Source organism: Abrus precatorius, unplaced genomic scaffold (assembly GCF_003935025.1).
Source record: "Abrus precatorius isolate BTA unplaced genomic scaffold, Abrus_2018 Scaffold8, whole genome shotgun sequence".
Classification (NCBI taxonomy): Eukaryota; Viridiplantae; Streptophyta; class Magnoliopsida; order Fabales; family Fabaceae; genus Abrus; species Abrus precatorius.
This window is the reverse complement of record NW_020874428.1, coordinates 187204-213593: the sequence shown is the minus strand read 5'-3', so window position 1 is coordinate 213593 and position 26390 is coordinate 187204. Positions and strand designations below refer to the sequence as shown.

General features: G+C 30.7%; 2 protein-coding genes across 3 annotated transcripts; one reads left to right on the top strand and one right to left on the bottom strand.

Annotated features, from left to right (window-relative positions):
• Window positions 1-9336: 9336 nt before the first annotated feature.
• Window positions 9337-15476, top strand: LOC113846938 (putative aminoacrylate hydrolase RutD). Of its 2 annotated transcripts, XR_003501739.1 has the most exons (12): window positions 9337-9553; window positions 9654-9834; window positions 9938-10020; window positions 10107-10207; window positions 11191-11286; window positions 11577-11630; window positions 13158-13306; window positions 13512-13629; window positions 13728-13815; window positions 13907-14298; window positions 14745-14969; window positions 15062-15476. XR_003501739.1 is itself a non-coding variant. In XM_027475716.1 (11 exons), the coding sequence occupies exons 1-10, from the start codon at window positions 9409-9411 to the stop codon at window positions 14951-14953; spliced, it is 1224 nt and encodes a 407-aa protein (XP_027331517.1). In that variant the 5' UTR covers window positions 9337-9408; the 3' UTR covers window positions 14954-14969; window positions 15062-15476. The 2 variants fall into 2 exon arrangements, 1 of the variants encoding a protein (XP_027331517.1); XM_027475716.1 differs by lacking the exon at window positions 13907-14298.
• Window positions 15477-18066: 2590 nt separating this feature from the next.
• Window positions 18067-20267, bottom strand: LOC113848068. The gene is made up of 2 exons (XM_027477445.1): window positions 19639-20267; window positions 18067-18450 (listed from the first exon to the last, which is right to left on the bottom strand). The coding sequence occupies exons 1-2, from the start codon at window positions 20218-20220 to the stop codon at window positions 18358-18360; spliced, it is 675 nt and encodes a 224-aa protein (XP_027333246.1). The 5' UTR covers window positions 20221-20267; the 3' UTR covers window positions 18067-18357.
• Window positions 20268-26390: the final 6123 nt, after the last annotated feature.

The following is a 26390-nucleotide window of genomic DNA, read 5'->3' as shown; positions in this document are numbered from 1 at the left end:
GCTAAACAATATAATTTAATAATTTTGACATCTAATTATTCTGAATTTAAACAAAATTTTATAGCATGAATTAATTTATGTTAGTCCACTCATAAAATATCCAACAATCTCCCACTTAGACAACATAAATCAAAACATCATATTATTCCAGATTAATCAACAATATATGGTCACAACAAGATGTCAAAATAAGTCAACACGAACTATAAGCATCTCAACAATACAGAAAATCATACTCAAAGGAGTAGTGAGATAATACATTATAAGATACTTATATCCAGTGACTCAACAAGAAAGTAGAATATGGACAAATGGGAAAGCATAACAAAACGACATGCCAAGCTGTAAACAAAGTGCAATTTTCCCAACAAAATGACCCAAGCATTCGCCCAAGATGCTTCATAAGATTCAATAAATCTTATTACAACAACAAAATTGAGACTGGGTCCAAAATGTCTCCATAATTTGCCATCACAGTATATGCATATACAATAATAGTCATAATAATTTAAATTGGACAAAACAATTATATATGGCAAAAAGAAACAACAATGACTATTGTTTGAATAATGTCTCAAATATTATCAATATCACAAAAAACATCATAAATACGAGGTCATACCAAAATATAAGAATAAACTTCCACTAATCTAAAATATGAAAGCGACTTTATTACACCCATACGGGTTACATGATCAACAAAAACTTTAATAATTATCCCTTTTGTTAAGGGATCAACAATCATAAGCTTAGTAGGGATATGCTCGACACGGGTTTTAAACTCTTGTATTTTCTCTCTCACAAACATAAACTTTGTCTCAGAGTGTTTTGTTCGCTTTGAGTTTTTATTATTGAGAGAGAAACTAACTACTACAGAATTATCACAATATATAGTTAGAGGCCTAGAGATGCTTTCCACGAAATCGAATTCAGCAATAAAGTTTTTCAACCATATTGCTTGACGTGTAGCCTCATAACAAGCTATATACTCTGCTTCCATAGTTGACGTGGCTGTAAGAGTTTGTTTGACACTCTTCCAAGAGATAGCTCCTCCAACTAACATGAATACATAACCTGATGTGGAAGCCAATTCATCTTCCATGGCATCTAACCATTGTGAACCATGAGAATTAGAAACGGCCTCATGGAAAGTAATGGGATCAGAATCCTCAATACAAGTAAACTCATATTCCTGCAAATAAACAAAATAATCCCTGAACTTAATAGGTCCATTAGATCTAGGAACACGTTCAGATCGCCTCAATTGAGGCACAACAATATCAAGATTCTGAACATTATGATCAACATCTGGATCAACATTAGCATGAACAATGGGATCAGTGGTTTCATCATGGGCTACAACAGTCGACATAGGCTCAGACAAAGAAGTAATAGGCACAGGAATAGTGACATGTTCTTCTCTAAAGTTGACAATACGTGGCTCCTGATTTATAACATGTTCTGAATTATTTTCAAAATAGACAGCACGGTCAGACTCAACAACTCTGGTGGTATGAGTGGGACAGTAAAATCTAGAACCCCTGGAGCCTACACAATATCCTACAAAGAAACCGCTAATTGTCTTTGAATCAAGCTTCTTTATTTATGGATTGTAGAGCCTAACTTCTGCTTTACAACCCCAAACATGAAAATGCTTCAGAGTAGGCCTTATCCCTGTCATAAGTTCATATGGAGTCCTTGGAACTGATTTACTGGGCACATGATTTAAAATATAGGCAACTGTCTTCAATGCTTCTCCCCACAAAAATTCAGGAAGAGTTGAATGGCTAAGCATACACCTAACCATCTCCATGAGAATACGGTTTCACCTTTCAGCGACACCATTTTGTTGCGGAGTGCCTGGCATAGTATATTGTGCTTCAATACCAAAATCTTGTAAAAATCTTGCAAAGGGACCAGGATTTCTACCAGTTTCATCATACCTTCCATAAAATTCGCCACCTCTGTCTGACCTAACACACTTAACTTGTGAGTTGAACTTTAACTCAGTAGTAGCTTTAAAATTTTTAAAAGCATCCAAAGAATCTGATTTCTCACATAGCAGATAAACCCAACCAAATCTAGAGAAGTCATCAGTGAACGTGATAAAATATCTAAATCCTCCTAGAGCAATGGGAGTAATTGGTCCACATATGTCTGTATGGATCAACTGTAGTATTCCTTCACTCCTAGCAATCCTTTTCTTCCTTATTCCAGCAGTGAGCTTCCCTTTCACACAATCAACGCAAGTATTAAAATCAGAGAAGTCCACATCATGAAAAATGTTCTCCTTGATCAATCTCTCCATCCTTTCTCGTGATATGTGTCCCAATCTCTTATGCCATAACATAGAAGAATTCTCAACAACTTTTCCACGTTTTTGCCCAATAACATTATTAACATTGGAATATTGTTGTTCAATAGAAAGAGAATCAAGATTCAACATATACATGTCACTCAACTTAACACCATAACCAACAGCAACAGACTTATAATACAAAACAACTTTATTTGATCCAAATTGAAAAAAGTAACCACAATCATCCAAAACAGAAATTGAAATCAAATTCCTTCTCATAGAAGGTACACAAATAGTGTCTTGCAAAATCAATTCATGTCCAGTACTTAATTTCAAAGCCACTACTCCTATATGTTCTACTTTAACATTCATTCCATTTCCAACTGCAATAGACATCTCTCCATCATTTGGCCTTCTCTTCGTTTTGAGCTTCTGCACAGATTTTGTAATATGAATAGTCGTCTCAGAATCTAACCACCAAGTATGAGAAGGTACATCAACAAGATTAGATTCAAAACACACTAGAGCTAGATAAATACCTTTCTTTTTCTACTTTAGCCACTTCTTGAACTTCAAGCAGTCAGATCGTTTGTGCCCATACACATTACAATGCTTGTAAGTGCCATTGAATCTCCGTTTCACACTAGATGGTTCACCATTTTCATGGATTGAAGAAGGTCTAAAATTATTATTCCCTTTCTTCTTGAATTGAGGCTTGCTACTCTTCCCTTTAAAGTGATTCTTCTTATTGTCATAACTCTTATGGGAAATCATCTGAGCAACTTGAGTTTTTCCCTTCCTCATAGTCTGCTCCTCCTGATTAAGGATGGTCGCAAGTTCATCAATAGACCACTCTTCCTTTTGCGCATTATAAGAAGTCTTCAAAACATCAAATTTAGAAAGAAGAGAGTCCAACACTTGCCAAACTAGAAAATCACTTCCAAGCTCCACTTTCATAGATTTCAACTTGTTGTACTAATTAGTAAGCTTCATAGCATGTTCACGAACACCAGACGACACGTCATCATATCTAGTCTTTGTCAACAAGGAAAGATAATAGGCCTTTTTTGTCTTATCAAACTTCTTAAACTTCTTGCCCACAGACTCAAGAAACTCCTTAGCATTCTTCGTCTCGGGAATGTCATCTTTGATGGTCTTGTCCATAGTAAACTTCATAGTCATCAGACACACTTTATTAGAATGAATCCACTTATCATATTCTCTTCTATCAGCAGCGAAAGATTCAGGTGTGGGAGCATTTGGCTCATCCTCAGTAAAGGCAACATCGACATTAGAAAAGGCAAGGAACAGTTTAACAGAATCAGCCCAGTCCTCATAATTACTACCATTCAGCTTTGGTAAAGAGTTCATGGTCATTGGCAAAGCTATAGTTTATACATAAATGGAAGAATTTTGTCAAGCAAACCCGATAGACAAAATAGAGCTTATGACAACAATAAGGTTACCTTATGCAATTATAATCCTGCCTAAGGGTCTTGGATTATAATACAAGAATTAACTCTCACAATACAAAAAAATAATCATATTCTTAAAGCTAATATCGAGAGGATACTGAAAACTTTAAAATATAATTGTTAATCATTAGGAACTATATTAATAAAGACATTATTTAAAATAAACAAAAGCTTTTATCGCTCGTAAGGTTTTTATTAGCAAAGTAATAAAAAAAATTTCTTATAAAACGTGAATTTGACAATAGAGATTCGAGTAACATTAACAATGTCGAAACACAGTAAATAAAAGAAATTCTTATAAAATCGGGATTCGACAATATATAATAATATGAAAAAAATTATCATAAAATATTGATTCAGCAAAAGTGATTAATGTAATATTGTTTCACCTATTCCGGAAACGCGATAAACAAAAAAAAAATTAAGTATTGGATTCATGATGAAAGACGACAATTTTAATTAATTAAAAAAAATTAGGGTTTGTAATTTCAAAATTAAAATCTCCTTTGTACAGTAATTTGTTTTGCATGATTTTTATGTCAAAATTATCACAATATTATCAGCAACAAAAGCCCCAAATTAATTTCAAAATTAATCACTGACATATCAGAATTAGACGAGCTCTGATACCATTTGAAGAAAAAATTATAATCTAATTCTTAATATGACAAGTGATAAAGAAATACTATAATGAGATCAGTGTTAGAATTACCCGGAACAGTTGAAGTTGATGAGTCCATGACTGAGTGCTTTCTATGATTGATGAAAGAGACACAAAATAAAGAGAGAAAACTCCTCCTATCACCCTTTCAAATCTTTCACATAAGTTATCTCAATGGGACAACAGTTACTCTGAAGTGGTTAGGAGCAGGGGCCTCTCTGGTTAATAATCAAATGGGTCAAACCTATCCACTATGGCTTAACCCAATAATAATAACCATACAACCATATCCGCTGATAAGCCCAATAACAATAATTATTTATAATATGGGCTAGACAATATAATTCAATAATTTTGACATCTAATTAATCTGGATTTAAACAAAATTTTACAGCATGAATTAATTTATGTTAGTCCACTTATAAAATATCCAACACACTAACCATGAGATATAAGTTAAATGAAAAGTACAAATTAAGTGTAAAAGTTTTTAGACTTACATTGGGTATAAAAAATTATTTTCCTATATATAGAAGATTATACCTTAGCATAATTAAATTTATCAAAAAGGAAAAGCGTGGAAAGAATGTAAAAAAGATAAAAATAAAAGCAGTTTAGACCTATCATTGATATATGTGTTTGAACATGCAATTAGTATAAAAGTCAAAAAAATTTAAGCTAAATTATTGCAACTATACAGAGGAATCAATTTATTATCAGTGAGAGAATTGTTAGTTACTTATCAACATCCATTGAAGATTTTAAATTTAAGGAGTTTTATTTCTTAAGTGAATACTTGAATCTATTCATATCATTTGAAAAGGAAATTTTGAAAGAAAAAGAGTGGAGAAGATAAATTTTGCATTTTAAATATATATATTTTTTAAAATAAAAGATATAAATTATTGTAATATCATATATTTAATATATTAATTATGTATTTACTATCATAAATGATATATAAATTTTTTTAATTTAAAATTAAAAAATATACACTCTTTTTCCTTCCAAATATACCTTTAGAAAAAATACCTACTTAAAAAAGATTAAGCTAGATAAGTTGAAATTAAACTTTTTAGTATTTTGCATCAATTGCTTATATATTATTAAATATTGTGAGAAATAGTTTTATCTGAAACTATTCATCAAGAATTGTCAATTAAAATGACTATATAATTAATGTATAAGGCATAATTAAAATTGTGTATGCAACTGCTTGTGATGTAAATCAGAAAAAAATAAATTATGAAAGAGAAAGAGTGTATGAGAGTGAGAGAAAGAAGAGGTAAGGGACAAAGATAGGACTATAAGGTTGTTGAGAAATGAAAAGTATTAGGTGAAAGAGGGAGAGGGGCTAATGATTTTCCAGTAAACTATAGGTCACGATATAACAGTGGCCTCGAAAACAAATGCTAACTTTGGAGGATACTTAAGGAGGATCTTGAAAGAGTCTACCACGTTCTGTTTTTTCAACTTCTTAGGAAAAAATACAATAAAGAAAATTTGGAGGGAGTTCTACCGATGGGACAAGGTAATCGATGTGTTTATTCTATCCAAAAGAGACAGATATGGAAAGCCCTTCAGATTTGTTCAATTTGTGGAGGTGGATAGTTGAGTTAGGTTGGAGAAGAACCTACAATACGTGTGGATTCGAGGATGAAGTTGAATGTTAATATTTCACAATACAATAAAAAAGATTATAAGGAAAAAGGAATGAAAATGAGAGAGAATACTTGGATGCCCAAGAATAGGGAGGTAAGGCAAAGATTTTTTATGGAGGTAGTGGTCAGGAAGAACAAAGAGAGACCTAAACAACGGAAAGAAGTGTGAAATGAAAGTGGAGAGGAGATGTTTGAAAAGAAATTTAAAAAATATACAAAAAGGTTGTGATCTAACAGCAGGAAGCGTAATAAAAGAAAACAATAACCAAAGATGGTGTGGAAAGCACGAAAAAGGGGGAACAAGAGGTAGATTATCAGGGACAAAATTTACGTGATTCCATGCTAAACATTGCACAATATCAAGATGAGTTTGAAAGTACGGAATCAAATTCTATAGAAAAAGTAGTAAATGCGTGAATGAGAGAGAATTCATATTATGAAGTAAATATCAATAATTACTTGATTTTCAATAATCATGTAGATGTTGTGCGATTAGGTGAGGATGTGTTTGAAAAAGAAACTGATCAAGGTGAGCCTTTGTTGGTCGAAACTTATGAAGAAAAGAATTGGTAGGACATGAGAGCTGATGAAAGACTATGACAACGGAGTGTTATTGATAAGGGACCAATAAGAGGTAAGGATGTGACATAAAAAGGGTTTATTGGCGACTATGATGGCCTGATTATTGAGCCTTCTCATGGGTTAAATGAGGCTAATCACATATTGAGTCAATGACTAGATTCCCTTCAATCTAATGTTGTTGTTGAGGCAATAGTGCTGGAAAGAATCAATGTTAAGAATGCACTTCACAAGGTGAGGAGGAAGAAGCACGACTTCAACTCTAAGTTACGAGGTCAATCTAAAGTTATGAAAAACAATTATATGAAGGGTCAACGCTTAGACCAAATGCTTGGAATATGTATCTTGGAAGTGGTTTATAGCATACCTTTGGGAAGATTGATTATATATGTGAATTGGATTAATAATCCTTTAATATGTATTGTTAATTTTCTTTAGAATTATAACAAAATAAAATACTCCTTGTACTCTAAATTTATTCTTAGTAAAATATTGATATTTAGAAAAAAAAAAACACATAACATAATTTTTTTATACTTAATTAGTTATTTAATAAAACTATTTTATTTATAATATTAATATTAATCCTATTTAATTATCTAACAATGTAAAATAATTTAATCATTTAAAAAAATTCAATTCTATATTCTTTTAATTATTTTTGTGTTAATCAACGACTAAACTTATAAATTAAAAATATATATTGTATTATTAATAGTTTTTATTTATAATATTTTTGTATAGTAATTTTATTTATATAACAAAGAATGTTTAATATAATTTTTTTAAAGTATTAACATAAAGTTTGTTTTGTATATATTTATATTGAAATCATATTTTTAAAATTTTATATATTAGTTAAATAAATACATTTTTTATTTTTGTTTTCAACTTAGTTGCTCTATTTTTTATTTTTATTTAAATTATTATTATTATAATTATAAATGAATGATGTATTATATAAATTTAGTTTAATAAATATAAATAAATGCATAAGTCAAAAATTAAAGGATACTTTATTTAAATTTTACAATTCATATGGCAAAAAAATTTTATATTTAATAAATTTTTGTTATAATTATTTTTATTAAATTTTATAATAACGAATAGTTTTATAAAATCATCAAACTTAAAAAGAATTAAAAATATATAAGATTTATAAAAAAATGTTGTATATAAAGAAATATTTGACGATCTTTTTTAATATAATTATATTTAAATTATATATTTTTTATTTTAAAACAAATCAATTTAATAAAAAATAAAATAAACCCATAGAACACGTGCATATTTACTTTACAAAGATATACTTAAAGTCTAGTCTAAGTGACCAAATATGGTACATGAGAACTGTAGTTACAGAGGAACTTTCTTGATGAAAATTAAAAATCTTAAATTTTTCTTTTAACTAAGTATTAACATGCATTAAAGATAATACTCAATTGTATATGTTACTAACTTCCTTAAAGGTCGAGAAAGAATTTGAATTGATAAGTATACATGTTACCATATCCAGAAGCTTGTCATACAACTGTTGTCAAGGATATTTCTATCTCACCCTATAGAATATCACTAGTTGAACTTGTAGAGTTGAAAAAAAAAAAAACTTAAAGAGGCCAAATATAATTTTCAAAAGACGTATAGATTTTACCTTTCACAAAATTGATTCTAAAGTCTAAATCTACCAAAAAAAAATCTACTAAATTTTTAAAGTGTAAGACATATTAAAAATTACATAAAAAAACTCATTTAAAAATAAAACTTACAAATTATAAATAGAGATTAATATTAAATTAAAAGAACAAATATTTAATCTAAAAAACTTAAAATTATGAAAATAAGATATAACCCCTAAAAACACTTTTATTTGAAAAAACACTCAAATTCTAAAATTAAGATTCATAAGTTATATATAGAAGTTATTAATAAATCAAAAAAATAAATGATTAATCTAAAAAATACTAAAATAATATAATGAAAACTAACTTCTAAAAATTACTCATGTAAGAATTAATATTGATAAATTATATATATATATATATATAATATTTAATCTCTAAAAGTTATTGAAAATTAAAACTCACTCTTGAAAACTCTCTCATTCAAAAAAAACTTTTAAAAATATCGTCATTTAAAAATTATTACTCATAAATAAAAAAATAATAATACTCACAAATTATATATAGAGATTAATAATAAATTTTAAAGAAGTGTTTAATCTAAAAATAATAATTAAAATGATTATAGTTAAAATTAATTCTTAAAAATACTCTATTTAAAAAAATTATCAAAAATAACTTTCAATTAAGAACGAATACTCACATGTTACATACAAAAATTAATTAAAAATAATTGATAAACACTAAATAAAAAAACATTTCGTTTGGGGTTAGTAAGAATTATTGAAAAAGTGACAATTTATATCCATTTTTCCTTTCCGCTGTTACTTTCCAATACTAATTTAAACAGCCACCTAACGGGTAATTAAAAAGGAAGCACGTTTCACAGGTCATAACCGTGCGGTGCTTCGTCTGATAACAATTTTGGACTCACCATTTTGACTTTGACACCATCTCAATCCGCGTCGACCAAGCCAAACCGCCCATCCGACGTGGCATCATCAACCACTTCTTATCTGCCACGTGTTCCCGCCCAACGTCCCTCTCCACTATATACCCACCAACGAAACACCATCCATTCTCTCACCTTCTCTCCCTCTCTCTCTCTCAAACAATGCCGTATTGCGACGTCGGAACCCGCGAATCCTCCGTCGCCGCCTTCAACGCCGTCGCTCCCGCCGACGCGCCCCTCAACAATGACGTAAAGATATTTTATAGAACTTACGGTCACGGTCCAACCAAAGTGCTCCTCATCATAGGTCCTTCATCGCCTCCCTCATCTTTTTTTAAATAAAATATTATTCTATTTACTTGCCAAAATTTGCTGATTTTTCGGAGATCGAATTAACGAACGATCAGGATTGGCCTCGACACACGACGGGTGGGGCCCACAAGTTAAGGCCTTGACTGGAACCACCGTCCCCAACGAAGACGACGACGTTTGGACCGGCGACGGCAATGGTAGCGGCATCGAAGTCTGCGTGTTTGATAATCGGGGCGTGGGTCAGAGCTCCGTGCCCGTCCAAAAATCCGAATACTCGTGAGTTCCTTTATTCATTTTTGTTCCGCTTTACTTATTTATTTATTTTGGAAAATTGGAAATGATATTGTTGTTCCTGAATTTTAACATGCGGTGGATGCAGAACCAAGATCATGGCAAAGGATGCAATAGCTTTATTAGATCATCTGGGTTGGAAAAAAGCCCATGTTTTTGCCCACTCAATGGGTGAGTGCTGACTCTTTTTATAACTGAATAGATTTAATTTAAGTTATAGGTTAATGTAATTCAATTGCTTTTCTCTATAATAACAGGAGCTATGATAGCTTGTAAAGTTGCGGCAATGGTTCCTGATAGAGTCCTCTCCTTGGCGTTGCTCAATGTTACGGGTGGAGGTTTTCAATGTTTTCCCAAGGTATTATATTGTATTGTGTATAACTTTTGGAATTCTACAATTGTGGTTGCGGTGAGGACCTATTTTCAAAACTATATTTTTATGCTTGTGGTATATTGGATAGAATTTTGTTGTTGCTATAGATTTTAGTTGCTAAATTGTTTGAATTATGCTGAGTTTGGAACCGATGCAACCTTGCCGCTTTTAGATACTAGTTTATGGGTAAAGTTTGTTGGGTAATAAGGTTAGAAAGCGTGTCACGTCTCAGAACCTGGTAAGTTGACCAAACTTCCAAAAACGCTTATCTCATGATCATATGTTGTCCATCAACTACGTATGAGTAAATTTGGGTAATGGAGTGGCAACTAGTAAATCTTTTAATCATCTGTCCTTATCATTGTTTGGGAAACCTCCAATGGTAGTGGAAGCTATTTTTCTTGAAGGTGTTGTTGAGAGGGATTCCTCTTTTAGTGTTTTTAGGATTTAGATGACTAAGAATTAGGAATGAATTTCGGGAAAAATTGGCAGTATATTGCAAATTGAACTGCTGTATCAGAATAATAATATGGTTGGGATATGTTGGAAAAAATCCCCTAATCTCTGGTTGTACCTATTGTTGATTGTATCTTTAATATTTTACTGTGTATCTCTAGTCATCTTTGACAGTCGAAAGAAAAAAGTTGATCAACTATAATAAATTTCCTTGTCGTTGACACTGATAAAATAGGAATTAAAGAAAAAGATGCCTCAGCTGTTAGAAAAGGAAATGGTAATTCTCTGGCTCAAGATGCAGCCTTATGATAGTAGCCATAAAAAATATTGCTGTGTACAATCTTATAATCGTTCACATGCTTAATATATAAGTAAACAGAAAATGTATTTGCAGTGAGATATAAAATGTCTGATCCATGCTTGCGGCCCTCATGTCAAGTTTAAGGTATCATGAACTTGGACATGGTACCTCAAACACTTACAAGGTGGTTCACTTGTTCTATGTTTTGCAGTTCGACCGACAAACATTCTCTGTTGCTTACCGTTTCTTGAAAGCAAAGACTGCTGAAGAAAGGGCTGCTGTTGACTTGGACACCCACTACTCACAAGTAATTAAACTTTCTTGGTTTTGTTCTTTAACAAATAAACAAGTCGTATTCCTAACCTCTCTCCCAACTATTTCCCCAGTTATGGCAAGTGTGTGTGGTGATTTAAAAAATTGAATCACTTAGGATGTACTCTAGTCAAGAGTCTTGCTCTTGTCATGAATATTAACATTAAGCTGATGGTTGTCTATTTCTTGTAACAACTTTAATCTACAGTTACTAATAGCTAGAAATCTGTGTTCATTTTGTCCTAAAGATGAATCTTATAGATAAGTTTTATATATGACATTCAGGAATATCTTGAGGAATACGTTGGAGCCGATAAGAGGAGATCCATCTTATATCAGGTAAAATTAATTGAAAAAGCTTATCTTAACTAAGGAGCTGTTTGGTTTAAGTAAATATTTTCTATTTTTATTTTCTGTTTTCATATTTAGATACAAAAATTGCACATTATTTTCATTTTGTTTCCTGTTTTCAAAACTTTATGCATGAAAAGTGAAAGCAACAATTTTTTTGTTTTCATTGTTTCTTATGCAAACTTGGAAAACATGAATAAAAAATGAAAACAAGGTGACAAATTTGTATTTAAAAGTGAAAACAAAAATCATTTTCTCAAATCAAATGGCCCCTTATGTGCTGTAACAGTGTGTTTGTCTCTTTAGTTAAATAGCAATATACCTGATGCTGGAACTTAAGCAGATGGTTGCAGCTAGGTCCCTGTAATTAAATAGTCTATAAAGATACACCACCATGACTAAAAATGCATATACACATCAGAAATTTTCCTTTCAAAACCTGTCTTTTAGGCTTTGTTTGAGAATTGGTTTTTGAGAGTAAGGAGAGGGCTTATGTAATGGTTATCTTTGTTTGGGAATTTTTAGATGAAAGGGGGAGGGTTTATAAACCCTCCTAATCCTATGTTTTTTAAGTTTCCCTAAATTGGAAGGTTTTGTATTAACTCTCATTCTTCCTCCTTTCCCTTCTCGTCCGTTACCCTTCAAACCCTTTCCTTCCCTCTCTTTTCAAACTCTCAATCAAAAGCTTTAATGTTTGCTATGTTTCACTGAAAATTCCTTGATTAACAGCAAGGCTAAACAAGTCTCAAGATTATTTTTGCTGTGCACAAGGGTATATGCTTGGATAGGGAATAAAGTCGGGAGGCTTTTGTTAGAAGGAAAGGGGAATGACTAATGAGAACTTTCAATTAACCATCCAAAATCCTCTGACATTCACCTTTCTGATTTTCCTCAATTTGGAGAATTTTGGAGGAGAAATTAATAATTTCAAACCTAGCTATATCTATATAGTAAATTGACTAAAATTAAATAAATATCATTAAGGCTTCTTCAATTAATCAATCTTAATATTGAGTTGAGTTCAATATAAACCATTAATGATGATACAAGCCAACCAAATTCCAATTAATATTTTATCCGCTCATTATGATTTCAAGACAGTATATTGAACAGTAACCCCATACAATGTATTCTGTTAAGGAATACATCCCCGAGTAACTCCACTCACGAAACCCTTGCATCACTAAGATGGAAGTCTAGTTTTTTTTTTCTGCCTAAATATTAGTTTTGAATAGAAATTTAATTTTGGTATCCATTAATTACAGTTAACTTTACAAATATGTATTATAATGAATCATTGGCTTTAATGATTACCCCTTCATTTCCTTTACCTTGTTCAGTTTGAACATCCAAATAAGGAGAAGAAAAGTCACCATTTGATTACTCTCTTTGCTTTCATTTCCCTCTCAACTCCCAACCACCTTATAGCAATCAACGCTAATCATCATGCTGTTCATGATCAGTATTTGAAAATTTTTAACTTATTTTCCTAATTCAAGCCACTGTCTCTTTCAGCAATATGTTAAAGGTATATCAACAACAGGGATGCAATCCAATTATGGTTTTGATGGCCAACTAAATGCATGTTGGACACATAAAATGACTCAAACAGAGATTGAGGTGATCAAATCTTCAGGTTTTCTTGTTTCAGTCATCCATGGCAGGTGTGTAAAGTGTTTGGCAGACATTTATTGTTATGCTGCTTAATAGAAAAGTCTTCTTCAAAATACAAATGGAACTTGACCCTGAATCTGTCATGCACATAAAGCAAATTATGCATGACAACACTGCATAGAGATACATAATTTATGCATTTAATATTTTTATTTAACCTTGAGTTAGAGATTGAGACATTTCCTCCTCATTCAGGCATGATATAATTGCTCAGATATATTATGCAAGGAGACTTGCTGAGAGACTTCATCCAGTGGCTAGAATGGTAGATCTACATGGAGGTCATTTAGTAAGTCACGAGCGGCCTGAAGAGGTATAATTTGCATGTAATATATACCATGTTGGCAATTTACATGTTGTACTTTTCCTCTCAAGTTGCATTAGACTTAGACTTAAAATTTACCAATTCAGGTTAATCAAGCATTGTTTGACTTGATCAAGGCATCAGAAGTGAAGATGAGCCCACATGATTGGACTAATTTGCCAAAAAAACAGTCTTGTGAGTATTCAACGTTGAAGGTTATAGTTTCTCTTGCACTTTGCAACTTAGCATGAGCTCACACAACTCATGCCATGACTGTTTTCTGTAGCTTGGTGGGTTGTCGGCATGTATGGTAATAATGTCTAAGCTCCAAGCAGGGACAGACCCACGTTGGTGGGTTAGGGCAAGGGTCCCCACTCAAATTTACTACTTTCATACACGATTTTCCATTTTTTACCCCACGGCCTAAGAAGGTCTGCTTCAATACAAGGTTCACTGGGTAAATTTTAATTTTAACAAACCACAGCCAATTCTTCTCTTTTGGACTTCACCCAACTCTCCTCTCAGTCGCAAAAACCAATTTCATTCACGGAGTGTTAAACTTTTAGTTGATTTCCTACATGGTTAGATGATTTAATTATCACCCAACAGCCCATCCTTACAGACACAACTCAGAGCCATGTTTCATCAGTGCATACCCAGCCCCAGATCAATTTACAGGTGAATTCCTATGAGATGAACTAGCTCTCATAACACCAAAACAAAATGATAAATCAAATTAACATTGCTTTCCATGAAAAACACACTAGAAATATCACAGCTTGAAAATACCGAAAAAGATACCAGGCACATGACCAAAAGGTTTGCCCCCACCTGGTCACTGCCCAAAATTTCTGGGTCTGTCACTCCCTATGAGCTGAAACTCATGGTCTGGATCGCATGCTTCCTAATTTGAAAGATGATACATATATTAATTAATTCTAACCGGTGGGTCCAAAGTTACCAGTTATCTCATGAATACCTATGGAATCTAAGCTTATGGCCTGAAGTTGCAATAATCTATCTGGATGATATTGGAAACTAAAAGATACGTTATTCCAAAAAGTCATTATTAGCGTGCTTGGGTGTGCACATTGTTTCTAATAAGATCTACTGGTCTTGTGCAGGGTGGAAAGAGAAAAGGGTGTTAATCCGAGCAAACACTCAGGCTGGAAGTAACGTCTCCTTTAAGTGCTACGTATTAGAAAAACTACATCTCTGCCTACTATACTTCATTGGTCTCCTTGTATTAGCGTTTGAGTATGCAAGAAAGCTTCTAAGAAACTTAAAACCAGTTCGACTAGGAGGTTCCCCCTCGCTTATTGGAAGTCAATAACCCTTTTTCTTAATAGGTAGCTATCTTTTCCTTTCCTACATCATAATAATTGGTTTGACTACTTATTTTCATTTTATAAAACGTTATATTGCTGCATCTAATTGGCAGGTGGATAATATATATTTGGGTAAAACACTGAAAGTAAGAGATTGCAGAACGAGTTCAGCAAGCGCTGAGGCTCATGTATACGGCAATGATGACTCTTTTTTTGTGGTGGGAACGAATCAGGGTTTCTCTCCAACGGACAAAAAGTGGAAGAGGATTCTTTTCGCTACCTTGATTTGTGTTATGAGGCATGACACTAAAATATCCCTTTATTGACAAGATGAATTTTGTATGCTCTGTATAGTCAATAAAGCCGAAGAGACAGGAGAGGTTGGATGATCCACTTTCCCGCTTGTACACTATAATGCTATGTTTGATCAGAATCCAACTCTGAAATTCTGCTCCATATCACACTTCTGTACACCATGTTTGATAAATATTTGGAAATAAAAAATATCAGACCAAAAACGTTTAACACGATTCCGCATGCATGTCTATATCAGCAGATGATTTAAACGAATTAGAGAGTTTTCTAATTCTTGTTCACATTCAAAGTTCAATAATTCAAAATATATAACACTTTTTTTTTCTCTCTTAATTTTAATGGGAGGGGGAGAGACGCTGGGGGTTGGACAATGGAATTTGGGGATGCAGGGCTCTTGAGACTGCATGTCCCAAATAGTTCGCACTGAAAATGTTCGTTATTCCTTTTCAACACAGCTTATGTTATGTGTTATTTTATGTGAACTTTACTAATGCGTGATAGTCTTGGATTCATATAACGAAGCAACAGAAAAATTTGCCTAGCAATATATAAAATTAGAGAAATGTTAAAAATATATTTTTTTAGTATACTTTTTTAGTATTGGCTTAAATTTATTGATAATAAAAAAATTGTTTGAGTTTCACTTCTGATTTAACATGTTTCACTTGTAATTTTAAACTAGAGAAATGTTAAAAATATATATTTTTTATCACTCTTTTCAATACAATTTTTATTGTTGGTTGAAATTTATCAAAAAAATAAAATGTGTAGATTTCACTTCTAATTTAACGATTTTCACTCATAATTTTGTAATTTTTAATAAATTTTAATCAATAAAAAAATTAAAAAGATGCGTATGGCAGACGCATCTTGGTCACTAATATTCTGCCTGATATTAGATTTGGGACTAGTCTAACAAGTTTTAGATTGGAATGTCAAACTCAAGCATGAAAGAAATAGCATACATTAAATGGCACAGAAGCTACCGCTATGGGAGACGACGCAAAACAATCCATAATCCACATCAACAGAGAATCATTTTATGACATCTAGGGCCGGAGTTTAGTCTATTTGTGATTTTGGTTTACTTATTTTCCTAAACTTATATATGTGCTGAAAATGGATGAGAAAGAACAAATAAATGGTATTATTATGCAGATGTTTTCTAACTTGTATGGGAAAAAAAACGCTGCTACTCCTACTTTGGAATCAGAACAACTCTAAAGGAAAAAGAAAACAAGAAGAATTTCCTGCCATACCAGACATATCAAGTCGGAATTTGCATCACAGAGAAAAAACTTGGAACGTGGATAACAAGGTTTTATTGATGGAGAAGGAGAAGGGTGAGAGAAAGCGTACCTGGTTTAGTTTGGTTTCTGAGACAACGGATGAGGATCGTCTGGGCATGGGGGAAAAGCAAGTTCACAGTGACAAGAATTGGAGCAAGACGCAAAGAATCTGCGTAATGCCCAGTAATATACCTTGGCAGCTAGGAAAGTAAGGAAACCAAGCAAATATTCGGGTGGAATATGCCCAGTCCCATGACATTCTAAATAAAGCTGAAGGGGTCCCATGCCATGAATAACTTGGTCACACTAGCAACTTGCAAATACATCAAGCTTATTATTTCTTTATTTTAGTTGGAATTTTCGAATTGCTTTAATTTCATTTTTTATTTTATTTTTTTGGCCTATTTGTGATTTTGGTTTACTTATTTTCATAGCTAATTAAGTTTATTTAATTTTTAAATCGTCTAAATTTAATGATTTTATTCTACTTAAAATTCTCAAATTATTTGTTTTTCCTAATATTTGAGTTTGAGGAGTTTATAATAATTTTATTATATAAAATAATTTTAAATAATTATGAGTAAAAAGTATAGTGAAATTTTATTAATATTTGAAAAAAAATTAAGATGGAAAATTTTACAATAACGGTACATCAAAATTAAACTCTTATATGTAACAATAAAATTTCATACTATTTAATAAATACAAATTACTAACTTTATTTTAATGAGCATAATTTATAGCGTTGATGATGTATTTTGGCTTTAAATATTTTGGCTTTTAATCTCTAAAATACGTCACTCTTTTAAGTTAAGATTTATTTTATTTTGAGTTCTTAAGTTGAACAAAAAGTGTTGAGTTTTCTGTAGTCCCTCAATAGTTCTTTCATAAAGGAGATTCGTATTTTAAAAAATAGAGATTAAAATAAAAAACAAAAAAATTATTCATATTTATTATTTTACATAATTTCTCAATATTTTTATCTAGAAATTTAAATCAATCGTTAAACTTGGTATTAAGTCAGTCGTTAAGGTCCGCCTCTATCCGAATCGCTAAATTTGTTATCTTCTGGCTTTTGCAAAAATCTCCTTTGAAAATTAAAGCAATAAATAAAAAATTGTTGTGCTTAGTGAATGAACTGTTCTCGTAAAACTCATCGAGCATTCTATAAATAAAACCTTCAAGAATGGCCCAAAACGCTTTGATGTATTTGAAATTGAACCCATCTGGACCAACTCTTGCTACCATCACATCCCCAAATGACACTCTTAATTGAAGTGGAAAGAAAATTATGATTCAACGTCACATTCCCAAATAACTCTCTTGAAACGTGCGTTTATAGTTTTACTTTCAAACAAAAGTTAATATAAAGCCATTAAAAGTAAGGACAAAAAAGTTGAGGAAGCTAGTTTGCGAAAAGTACGAGAGTACAAGGAATGCCATTAGTGTATGGCCTGTACCCTCCAAACAAAAAACAATCACACTTTTGTACGATAAATTTAAAAATATATTGAGACAAAATTATATTTGTTCAATATATATACTTGTAAATATTAATGGTGACTATCTTTGGTACCATTGTCGAGGACAATTAAACTGCCAATAAAGTTGGGACACAGACGATCACTGTAAGTGATTTTGGCACCTTTTGAAATTATTACATTTATCATACGATGTCATAATTTAAACTAAGAAATTAATACTTAATTACTTAAGTTGTGTAGAACAAGTTTCTTTCTTATGAAGGCATGGATCGATGGTGACCTAGAATCTATATTCCTGCTCCTGTACAAATAGGTTAAAGATCAAACGGTGTGAAATTTGGGTGCCCATTTGCTCTGCTTTTCTTGCCTGCGCTTCCATGGGACCACTTGCTTAAAGCCTTCATAAATGCTTGCCTGAAGTCATAAAATTACTTCATAATAAGATATTAAGATAACAACCTAACCAAATAAATGATGAGACGAACACGCAACAAACACTCAAAGTCACAGCAAAAGCAGTACGCTCCTTTGCTATATGTTCTAGTAAATGTTAATGCTCTTTGGGTACGTGTTTCACCAACTTTTCAGACCATCAAAATGAAAAAGACCGTTTTTTGTCAATTTAGTCGCTTAATTCAAGACCAATATTATTTGGTCGATGGTAAATATATACATGAACGCATGAGTGGCCAAACATCAACCATGCACCATGGCCTTCTGAATTCCTTTAAACAGTGTTCATACTTTCTTTGATAAGTATTTGCGTGATAAAGAAAACATCACCAGCTACTTCTTGTAGCACGAGACCAGAAAATCAAAAAAGACATATATAAGGAAAAATTAAAGTGAAGATAATTTGTATTTGGGAGACTAGAAAATATAAATTATTTGCGAAACTTTCTATTTTAAAAATATTTTTATCATCAGTTATTTTAATATGTATCTGATTAAGAATATATAATAAAATTTTATTAAAAACAAGGTAATATCATAAAATTTAACGTATTAATAACCTAAAATACTATATTTATTATTTATCAATTTCTTTTTTACATGTTCATTACAATAATCATTTTATCCTTGCACTACCGGCCCCCATGATATGAAAATGATGGAATTACGTACTGAATCCAACACAATTAATTATTTGTCTCCAGTTCTTCATCACTCATTCGATTATCATATAACACCAACACACACACAATTGCATGATTTGTTATCTGAATTGCCAAAAACATCGCAAAAAGGCCTATAGCTGAGGAAAATTAAGTATACAACTTCCTGGCATTTTGAAAAGATAATTAAACACACCTAATTTCACATAAATATAAAAGAAAAACCAAGTTTTGTTAATTAGTTTTATTTGGACAAAACTTATATGCCCTTCAAAATTTAAATAAGAATGACTCTAAAAATAATCTTTCACTACCTTAAATATCAATATTTTATCAAGATAAAAATCTAATTTTAATTAAAAAGATAATATGTATATATATATATATATATATATATATATATATATATATATATATATATATATATCTAAGCCCGTAAGTTCAAAGAAATGCTGAGACATTGAGATAGGAAAGAGTTGAGACATACCAACAAGTGTGAACTTCCGTGAGAGAGACTGAAGAAGCTTCCTCTTCTCCTAACCCTTGTGATCTTCACCTTCCTGGTACCCTCTACAGACCAATTTGAAAAGTCAAAACTACCCTCAGGGTTCTTGGAGCCGCTCCACCTGCTAGACGCAAAATTGGCGTTCCACGTGTCCTTGGAGGACCTATACGACGACGTAAAAGACATGGCACGTCCAACGTAAGGCCCATCCAACACCGTCGTTGGGGAAGAAACCTTGGTCTCCAACAACACCAACCTCGGAGGCAGTTCCAAGGTTCTTGCCACGCCATCACTCCCTTTGGGCTCGGATCGGGTGTGGCAGGGCCTAGGCTTCCCCGGTGCTTCCTCCCATTGAAACGGAACCGAAGCGGCCGTCCGCGGCGGCGGCGTGGGCAACTCCGGCGGCACGTTCGGGCGTGACAGCGTTAGTAGAGAGAGCTTGAGCGGGGTTTTGGGTTGGTGTGGGTGGAGCTTCTTCTTCTCTGACCCCATGATTCTTGATTGTGATGATCGAGTTTGGCTGCAGTGAAGTGTGTGTAAGAGTGAGGAATGAGTCAATAACATTTAAGTGTCTGTTAATTTGGTTTAGAGAGAGAGAGAGAGAGAGAGAGAGGAAGAAATGAGGGTGATTTATACTTATATTGTGACGAAGAAGAGGAGGCTCCTTTGGCGCTTCTTCTTCACGAGAAGATACGCGTTTTTCATTTTCTTGCTTGCGCACTGGAAATGACATAATAGCCCTCGTTAGGGTCCCACCTTGACTATTTGGATAACGACAATCAACGGTCATTGCGCATTTTAGAGTATTGAACGGGAGAACTTCTTATCTATAAATTCCATGCTTTTAAATTTTCTTACGCCATTACAAGTTATCTTTATTAAAGAACTACTTTTTTCTGGGAAATCTTTATTTATTTTCATGAGATTCATGTTTATCTCCTTCTAAGGATTCAAATAAAATCCCAAACCCTATTTAAAGCTTTGTTATTACAATATTAAAAATATAATAGAAATATAAGTGACATATATGTAACATTATTGAACAAGAATTTTCTGTAAAAAAACATTTACAATTTTCTAATATACCAACTTTATGTTTAGATATGTACTTTTAACGAAAATTTTCTAATTAGATATATGATATTTGTGAAATAAAATATAAGAAAATGGAATATATATATATATATATATATATACATATATGTATGTGTGTGTGTTTGTTTTTTATATTTTGTACATAATTAGAGTATATAAAGTTTTCGTTTTAGTGTGTAAAAATTTAACCGAATGATAATGAGATTAGTGAATACTTAATTGATTCTATTTAATTTTAACCCGTTTCTGTAATGAAGCTAAATATTAACCACCATCTTTTAGATATATGATGGTTAAAAAATTAAAATTATTATAATTTTCAATAAAAAAAATTATCATTAAGAATAAAACCTTTAGATGAAATAAAATACAATTTATCAAATTCATTAGATTCTATCCTAATGTAAATAACGATATTCAATATCATTTTATTTCTTTCCATCAACTCAAATATAACATAACGATATTTGACCAAGAAATGTTAGTAATATATTACTTAATACACTTTTAGTTATTGACTAAAATTTATTGATTATAAAAGTATGAAAAAGAAATATTACATAATTTTTTAAATTTTAATTAATAGTTAAAAAAATTTAAAAAATTATTACTAGCATTCCTCTGTTTTGATAACCATATTATTTATGCTTATTGATCAGAATTTGATTTATAATTATATGTATGAAAAATATTTACTTTAAAAAGATAAAGCTTATCTTGGTGATTTGTGCTTTTCAAAAGTTTTAATGTAGTGATGGAATAGTCGTTGTATACACTATAAAAGCTCACATATATAAAGCATTCAAAGAAGAAAATGGTTATAATATATCAAAGTGATACTAACAGCTTACAGGCAAGTTTCCAAGAAGTTTACGAAACAAATATCACATGCAACTATTATTTTGATTTTGGGAGAATTACGTTAATAAATGGCCTCAATATATTGATTAAGAAATGAAAAATACAAAGTACAAAATAAATATTATTAGTACACTTAATTGTAATTTTTAACAAACAAAAAACCTGTTGAGAAAGAAGAAACATAATTTTTGATAATATAAATGAATTTTGAAAACTGAAAACCCACATGCAACTAATTAACTTGTTTGAAATAAAATAGAAATAAATATATTGAGAGTTTTAGGAAAATAAGACACGTAATTGTTTGTTGTTTCTCTCAATTTGATGTTTTCGATGTGTTATTTGAATTACCATAGGATGATAATATTGTCATACAGTGATTATTTTATCTACAAAGTTAGTAACTAATAGTCAAAATTTGATAATAGCTGATTGGAACATCAGTGACATGTTTTAGAAAAACGGGGATACGTGGAGTTTATTTGCAAACTTAACTTGTTACCAACTATTTTTGTGCAAAAGTTATAAATGAGTAAAAGAATTTATCATTTCTGAATGCATCCTTATTCTCTTCTTAATTTAGATAATTTCATGTCTCAGTACGTGATAGTTTGATTAAATAGTATTTGTAGTTGGATGCAATTTTGGTAACAACATAATTGGCTTTGAAAGTTTGTGAATGCATTTGTTTGGTTACCAAGTAAAAAGGGTTATGCTTTGAATAGTTAAACACGAGAGTTCAGGTTTGGGCAACTTGTTAGTACACATTAAATATTTGTTTCAAAATACGCAACACCTATACTTCTATCACTTCTTAATTTATTGTTCTATAATTTTTTTTATTATTTTTGGAATGTGTGACAAGAAATAACATAAGAACAAGAAAAAAAAAATTAAGAAAATTCTATACAAAATCTGAGAAGACATAAAGAAGTCTTCTAGATTCTTAGGAAAGAAAAGATCAATAAAAAAAATGAAAAAAAAAGAAGAAAAATCTAAGTAAAACTAAATTAAAATTCAAAAATTAAAATGAGCTATATCTAAAAATCAACTCACATAACATCTATTTATAGATTTTGAAGTACTGGCATTTAAACACTTAGAAGTAAATACATAACAGTTCTAACAAGTGCAGGGCATTGGGACGCTCATAGTTGGGCATTGAGATGTGTAATATGGTCCTGCAGAAGCTTGAGTGTTGGAATGTCAATAATTTAATAGCACTCTTGATTTTCATATGCTAAGTGTTAGTCTACTTCTGGATGTTCGAACACTTAGTTCTAAATTTGTATTTTTTTGTATTCAACTTTCTTCATTTCTTTAAACTTTATTTTTATGTCAATTAGTCTTATAAAAATAAAAATATATAAATTAGTTTAGTTCTCCTATGAATTAAATAAAAAATTAAAAAATTTAATAAGTTAACTAAAAATAATAAATATGAATTATTTTATGTATTTGACTAAGAAATCATGCTAATTAAAATTAAATAACATAAATGTATCTTTATCATATGCAATTAAGTGACACAGTAATGTTACACTAACATGGCCATGTCATAAGTTTTGCTAAAGCTTTGTCACAAAAATGCACTTTGTCTTCTTCCTTTTAAAATTCCATTTTATTTTATTTTTGGTTTACATTGGTTTCTTGCCTCTAATTGGGCTCTTTTAAGGCTACTTCTTTATGTTTTTAGTCTCTTGCTCTTTCTAAATCGTGATCTTATTCCAATTTAGCATTCCTACGAAAAAAATAGGAGAAAATTGATTAAAAAAATGTGAGTTATTAAATAAATAATGAGCTAAACATTCAAAATTTTAATAGAGATAAATTATTAGAATAGCAATTTATTATAACAATAATTAAAAAATTAAAATATTGAACAAATGAAAAAGTGTTAAGAAAATAATTTAAACTATTATGGAAATTAGATACACTCATAAAATTATTTACTTGTCTCTTAATAGTTTTTTTGAGGTCTCACTTTTTTCAATAATGTTGCATGCTTGGTTAAATATTAAAAAGCAGCACGATATTTATGTTTATCCAAATGCAATGGTAGGTTACAGGATGAGGTTCCAACTCACAAAATTTGACAATAAAACAAAAGGAAATAATCAAGAAAAATAAAATAAAAAAGCGAGCCACCACCACCTCAAACTTTTTTTTCCTCATTTTGTTGTTTAGTAATATTATATTCAACTTTGAAACGGTGGAGGTTGATATATATATATTGATTTTCAATATGAAAAATTACACTTCTCATTATTGAGGGAAAATGTGTTAAATTTAATTTATTTTAATATAAGTTAATATTTTAATAATGTTGAATAATTGTAAACGAGTCTTCTAGAAACATCTTTTTTCATTTCATATTGCAAACTTATAATGCTATTAACATTAATTTTAAAACTAATATTAATTTTAGAATATTAGAATATGCAAATAAGTTTTAAACATCTAATTCATTTCGTCTTCTAAAGTCTCAAAATTCATAAAGATGGTAAAATCAATTGTTAACTATTAATTTGTCATTATAAAATATAACTTGTATTGATCTTTTAAGAAAATAAAGCATAACTTTTTAAAATAAAAAAGACACTCTAGCTTATGCATATGTCATAAACGAATGTATAATTTACTCTAATTATATATAGTTTTTTCTAAAAGTTCTTTTCTTTTAGTTTCATTTGCATACGTTGTACGTCACCTGAGTGAAACTTTATGTTTCCTTTCATTTAATACATTGACGGAAGAAGATAAAATTGGTACGCATTCGAAAGCTTTTTCGTAACCAAAACGCAAAAGTTGACGCTTTTGACGCACTATGTTATTTTTCCTTAAAGACGTAATGGAATGTGTCAATCACTTTAAAGGTAGGAAAAAGAGATATTATTATATAAACCTAGCTTTTAGACTCATTTGACAACAAATATTATCACATAACTAATATATTAGTTATCATGATATTATTTAGTAAAACCTAATTATATAAATGTTTTATTAATTTGATATCCCAATTTATGAGCTACGTTCTTAAAATACTTTTAAGAGATTGACTCTATTTAGTTATTCAAAAATCAAAATTTTTAGGATTTGTTTGGTAAATATCATGTAATAAACAACTTGGATAGTATTATGTTATCTTAACATGTGGATAGGATTAATCAAATGATAACGGGATAGAATATAAATTATATATAAATGATAAAATTACTCTTTTATTAAAATTAAATATTATTTCATTAAAATTAAAATTTAATTTAACATTTATAACTTATTTTTCTTTATTTCATTTTCTAAATTATATGTATCGAAGGCAAACATTGCTACTTACTTCACACTTAGCTTATTTAAAATATGAACTTATTTCTATCATATTTTTTTCTTAATTTTTAAAAGCCTTGTTTTGCTACTTGGTTTTCCCCCGACAACTGAATCCCATGGTACTGACATGTGGTTCTTCTCCAACTTCATTGAAGAGGCCAATAATCAATAAAAGGAATAAAAAGGTAAAAAAAAAAACAAAAGAAAAACATGCTAATACTCAATGATAGTAGGTCGCTGAAGCAGAAAAATTGCTACAATGCTAAAGCTAGCAAGAACAGTAGGTAGCTGAAACAGAAAATATAAATTCTAATATCATAAAGCCAAAACATTATAATATAAGTCTTATTATTAGCTATTAACTTTTTCCATCAAGAACAATGTATTTAACATAAATATAAAATTCTAATGTCATTCTCATATACTAGTTTCATTAAACTACAAAAAAAGTTAAACAACAATGATAAAATTTCTGAAAATGTAATTATTTAGTTAGATAACAAAGTCTTTTACTTAAACCAAAATAAGTAATTTTCAGAGAAAATAATTAGATAAGTAATTTCACATGTACAAATCGTTTAACATCATTTTGGTCCCAAAAACATGTGTAAACAATGGAGGTGTAATATTTTTGCCCGCTAGTAAGTACAACACTTCTTTAGTTAAATCCATTTTTTGTTCTCAGCCATGAAGTTCCTAGAATCATCAAACACATTCTCGTCAACCTTGAAGAAATTTGCGACTTCAGTCATCCTTCCTAAGCTTAAGCAATTTTCCAAAATCGTATCCTAATTTTATCATGCTATTAGCAATCATGCTTGTTACTTTTTTTTTTCCTTAGCTGAAAGTTCTCACGGTCATGTTGGGTCAAACCCATTCTATCATCATCAATATAATTTTGTTTTTTTGCTTTTCTATTTAACTCCTTAACAACATCAGCTTGAGGTATGGATTCTTTATCAGTAGCACGATATTTTCCAAAAGCAAGAGCAAGTTTGTCAAGAAAAGGAAATGGCGTATCTGTATGACCTTGCAGTTGGATAACTTTGCAGAAAAGTATAAAAGATAAAGATATTTTTTATCATAGAGAAAAAATGGAACAAATGGATTGAACATATTGAAAAAATAATTAACACTAACATTAACATATTTTTTTCACACATCATCCTTATCCACCTTTATTTTTTTTCTCATCATGCCAACTAAGTCCATTTTGGTTTAGCATATTATACACTATATTATAAATTTATAATAACCTCTTGATGGCAGATTCAATGTGTAGTTTCACCTTAATTTCACATCTAAAAATTTTTTGGTCCATTTTTGCTTCAACCGCTCTTAAGGTATATACTTTGAATTGTTAAGAGTCACATCACTGACCCTAATTCATAACTTTAATCAAGATATCAAGAAAGTCTCATCTTCATCTTTAAAGCATTATCTATGATCTT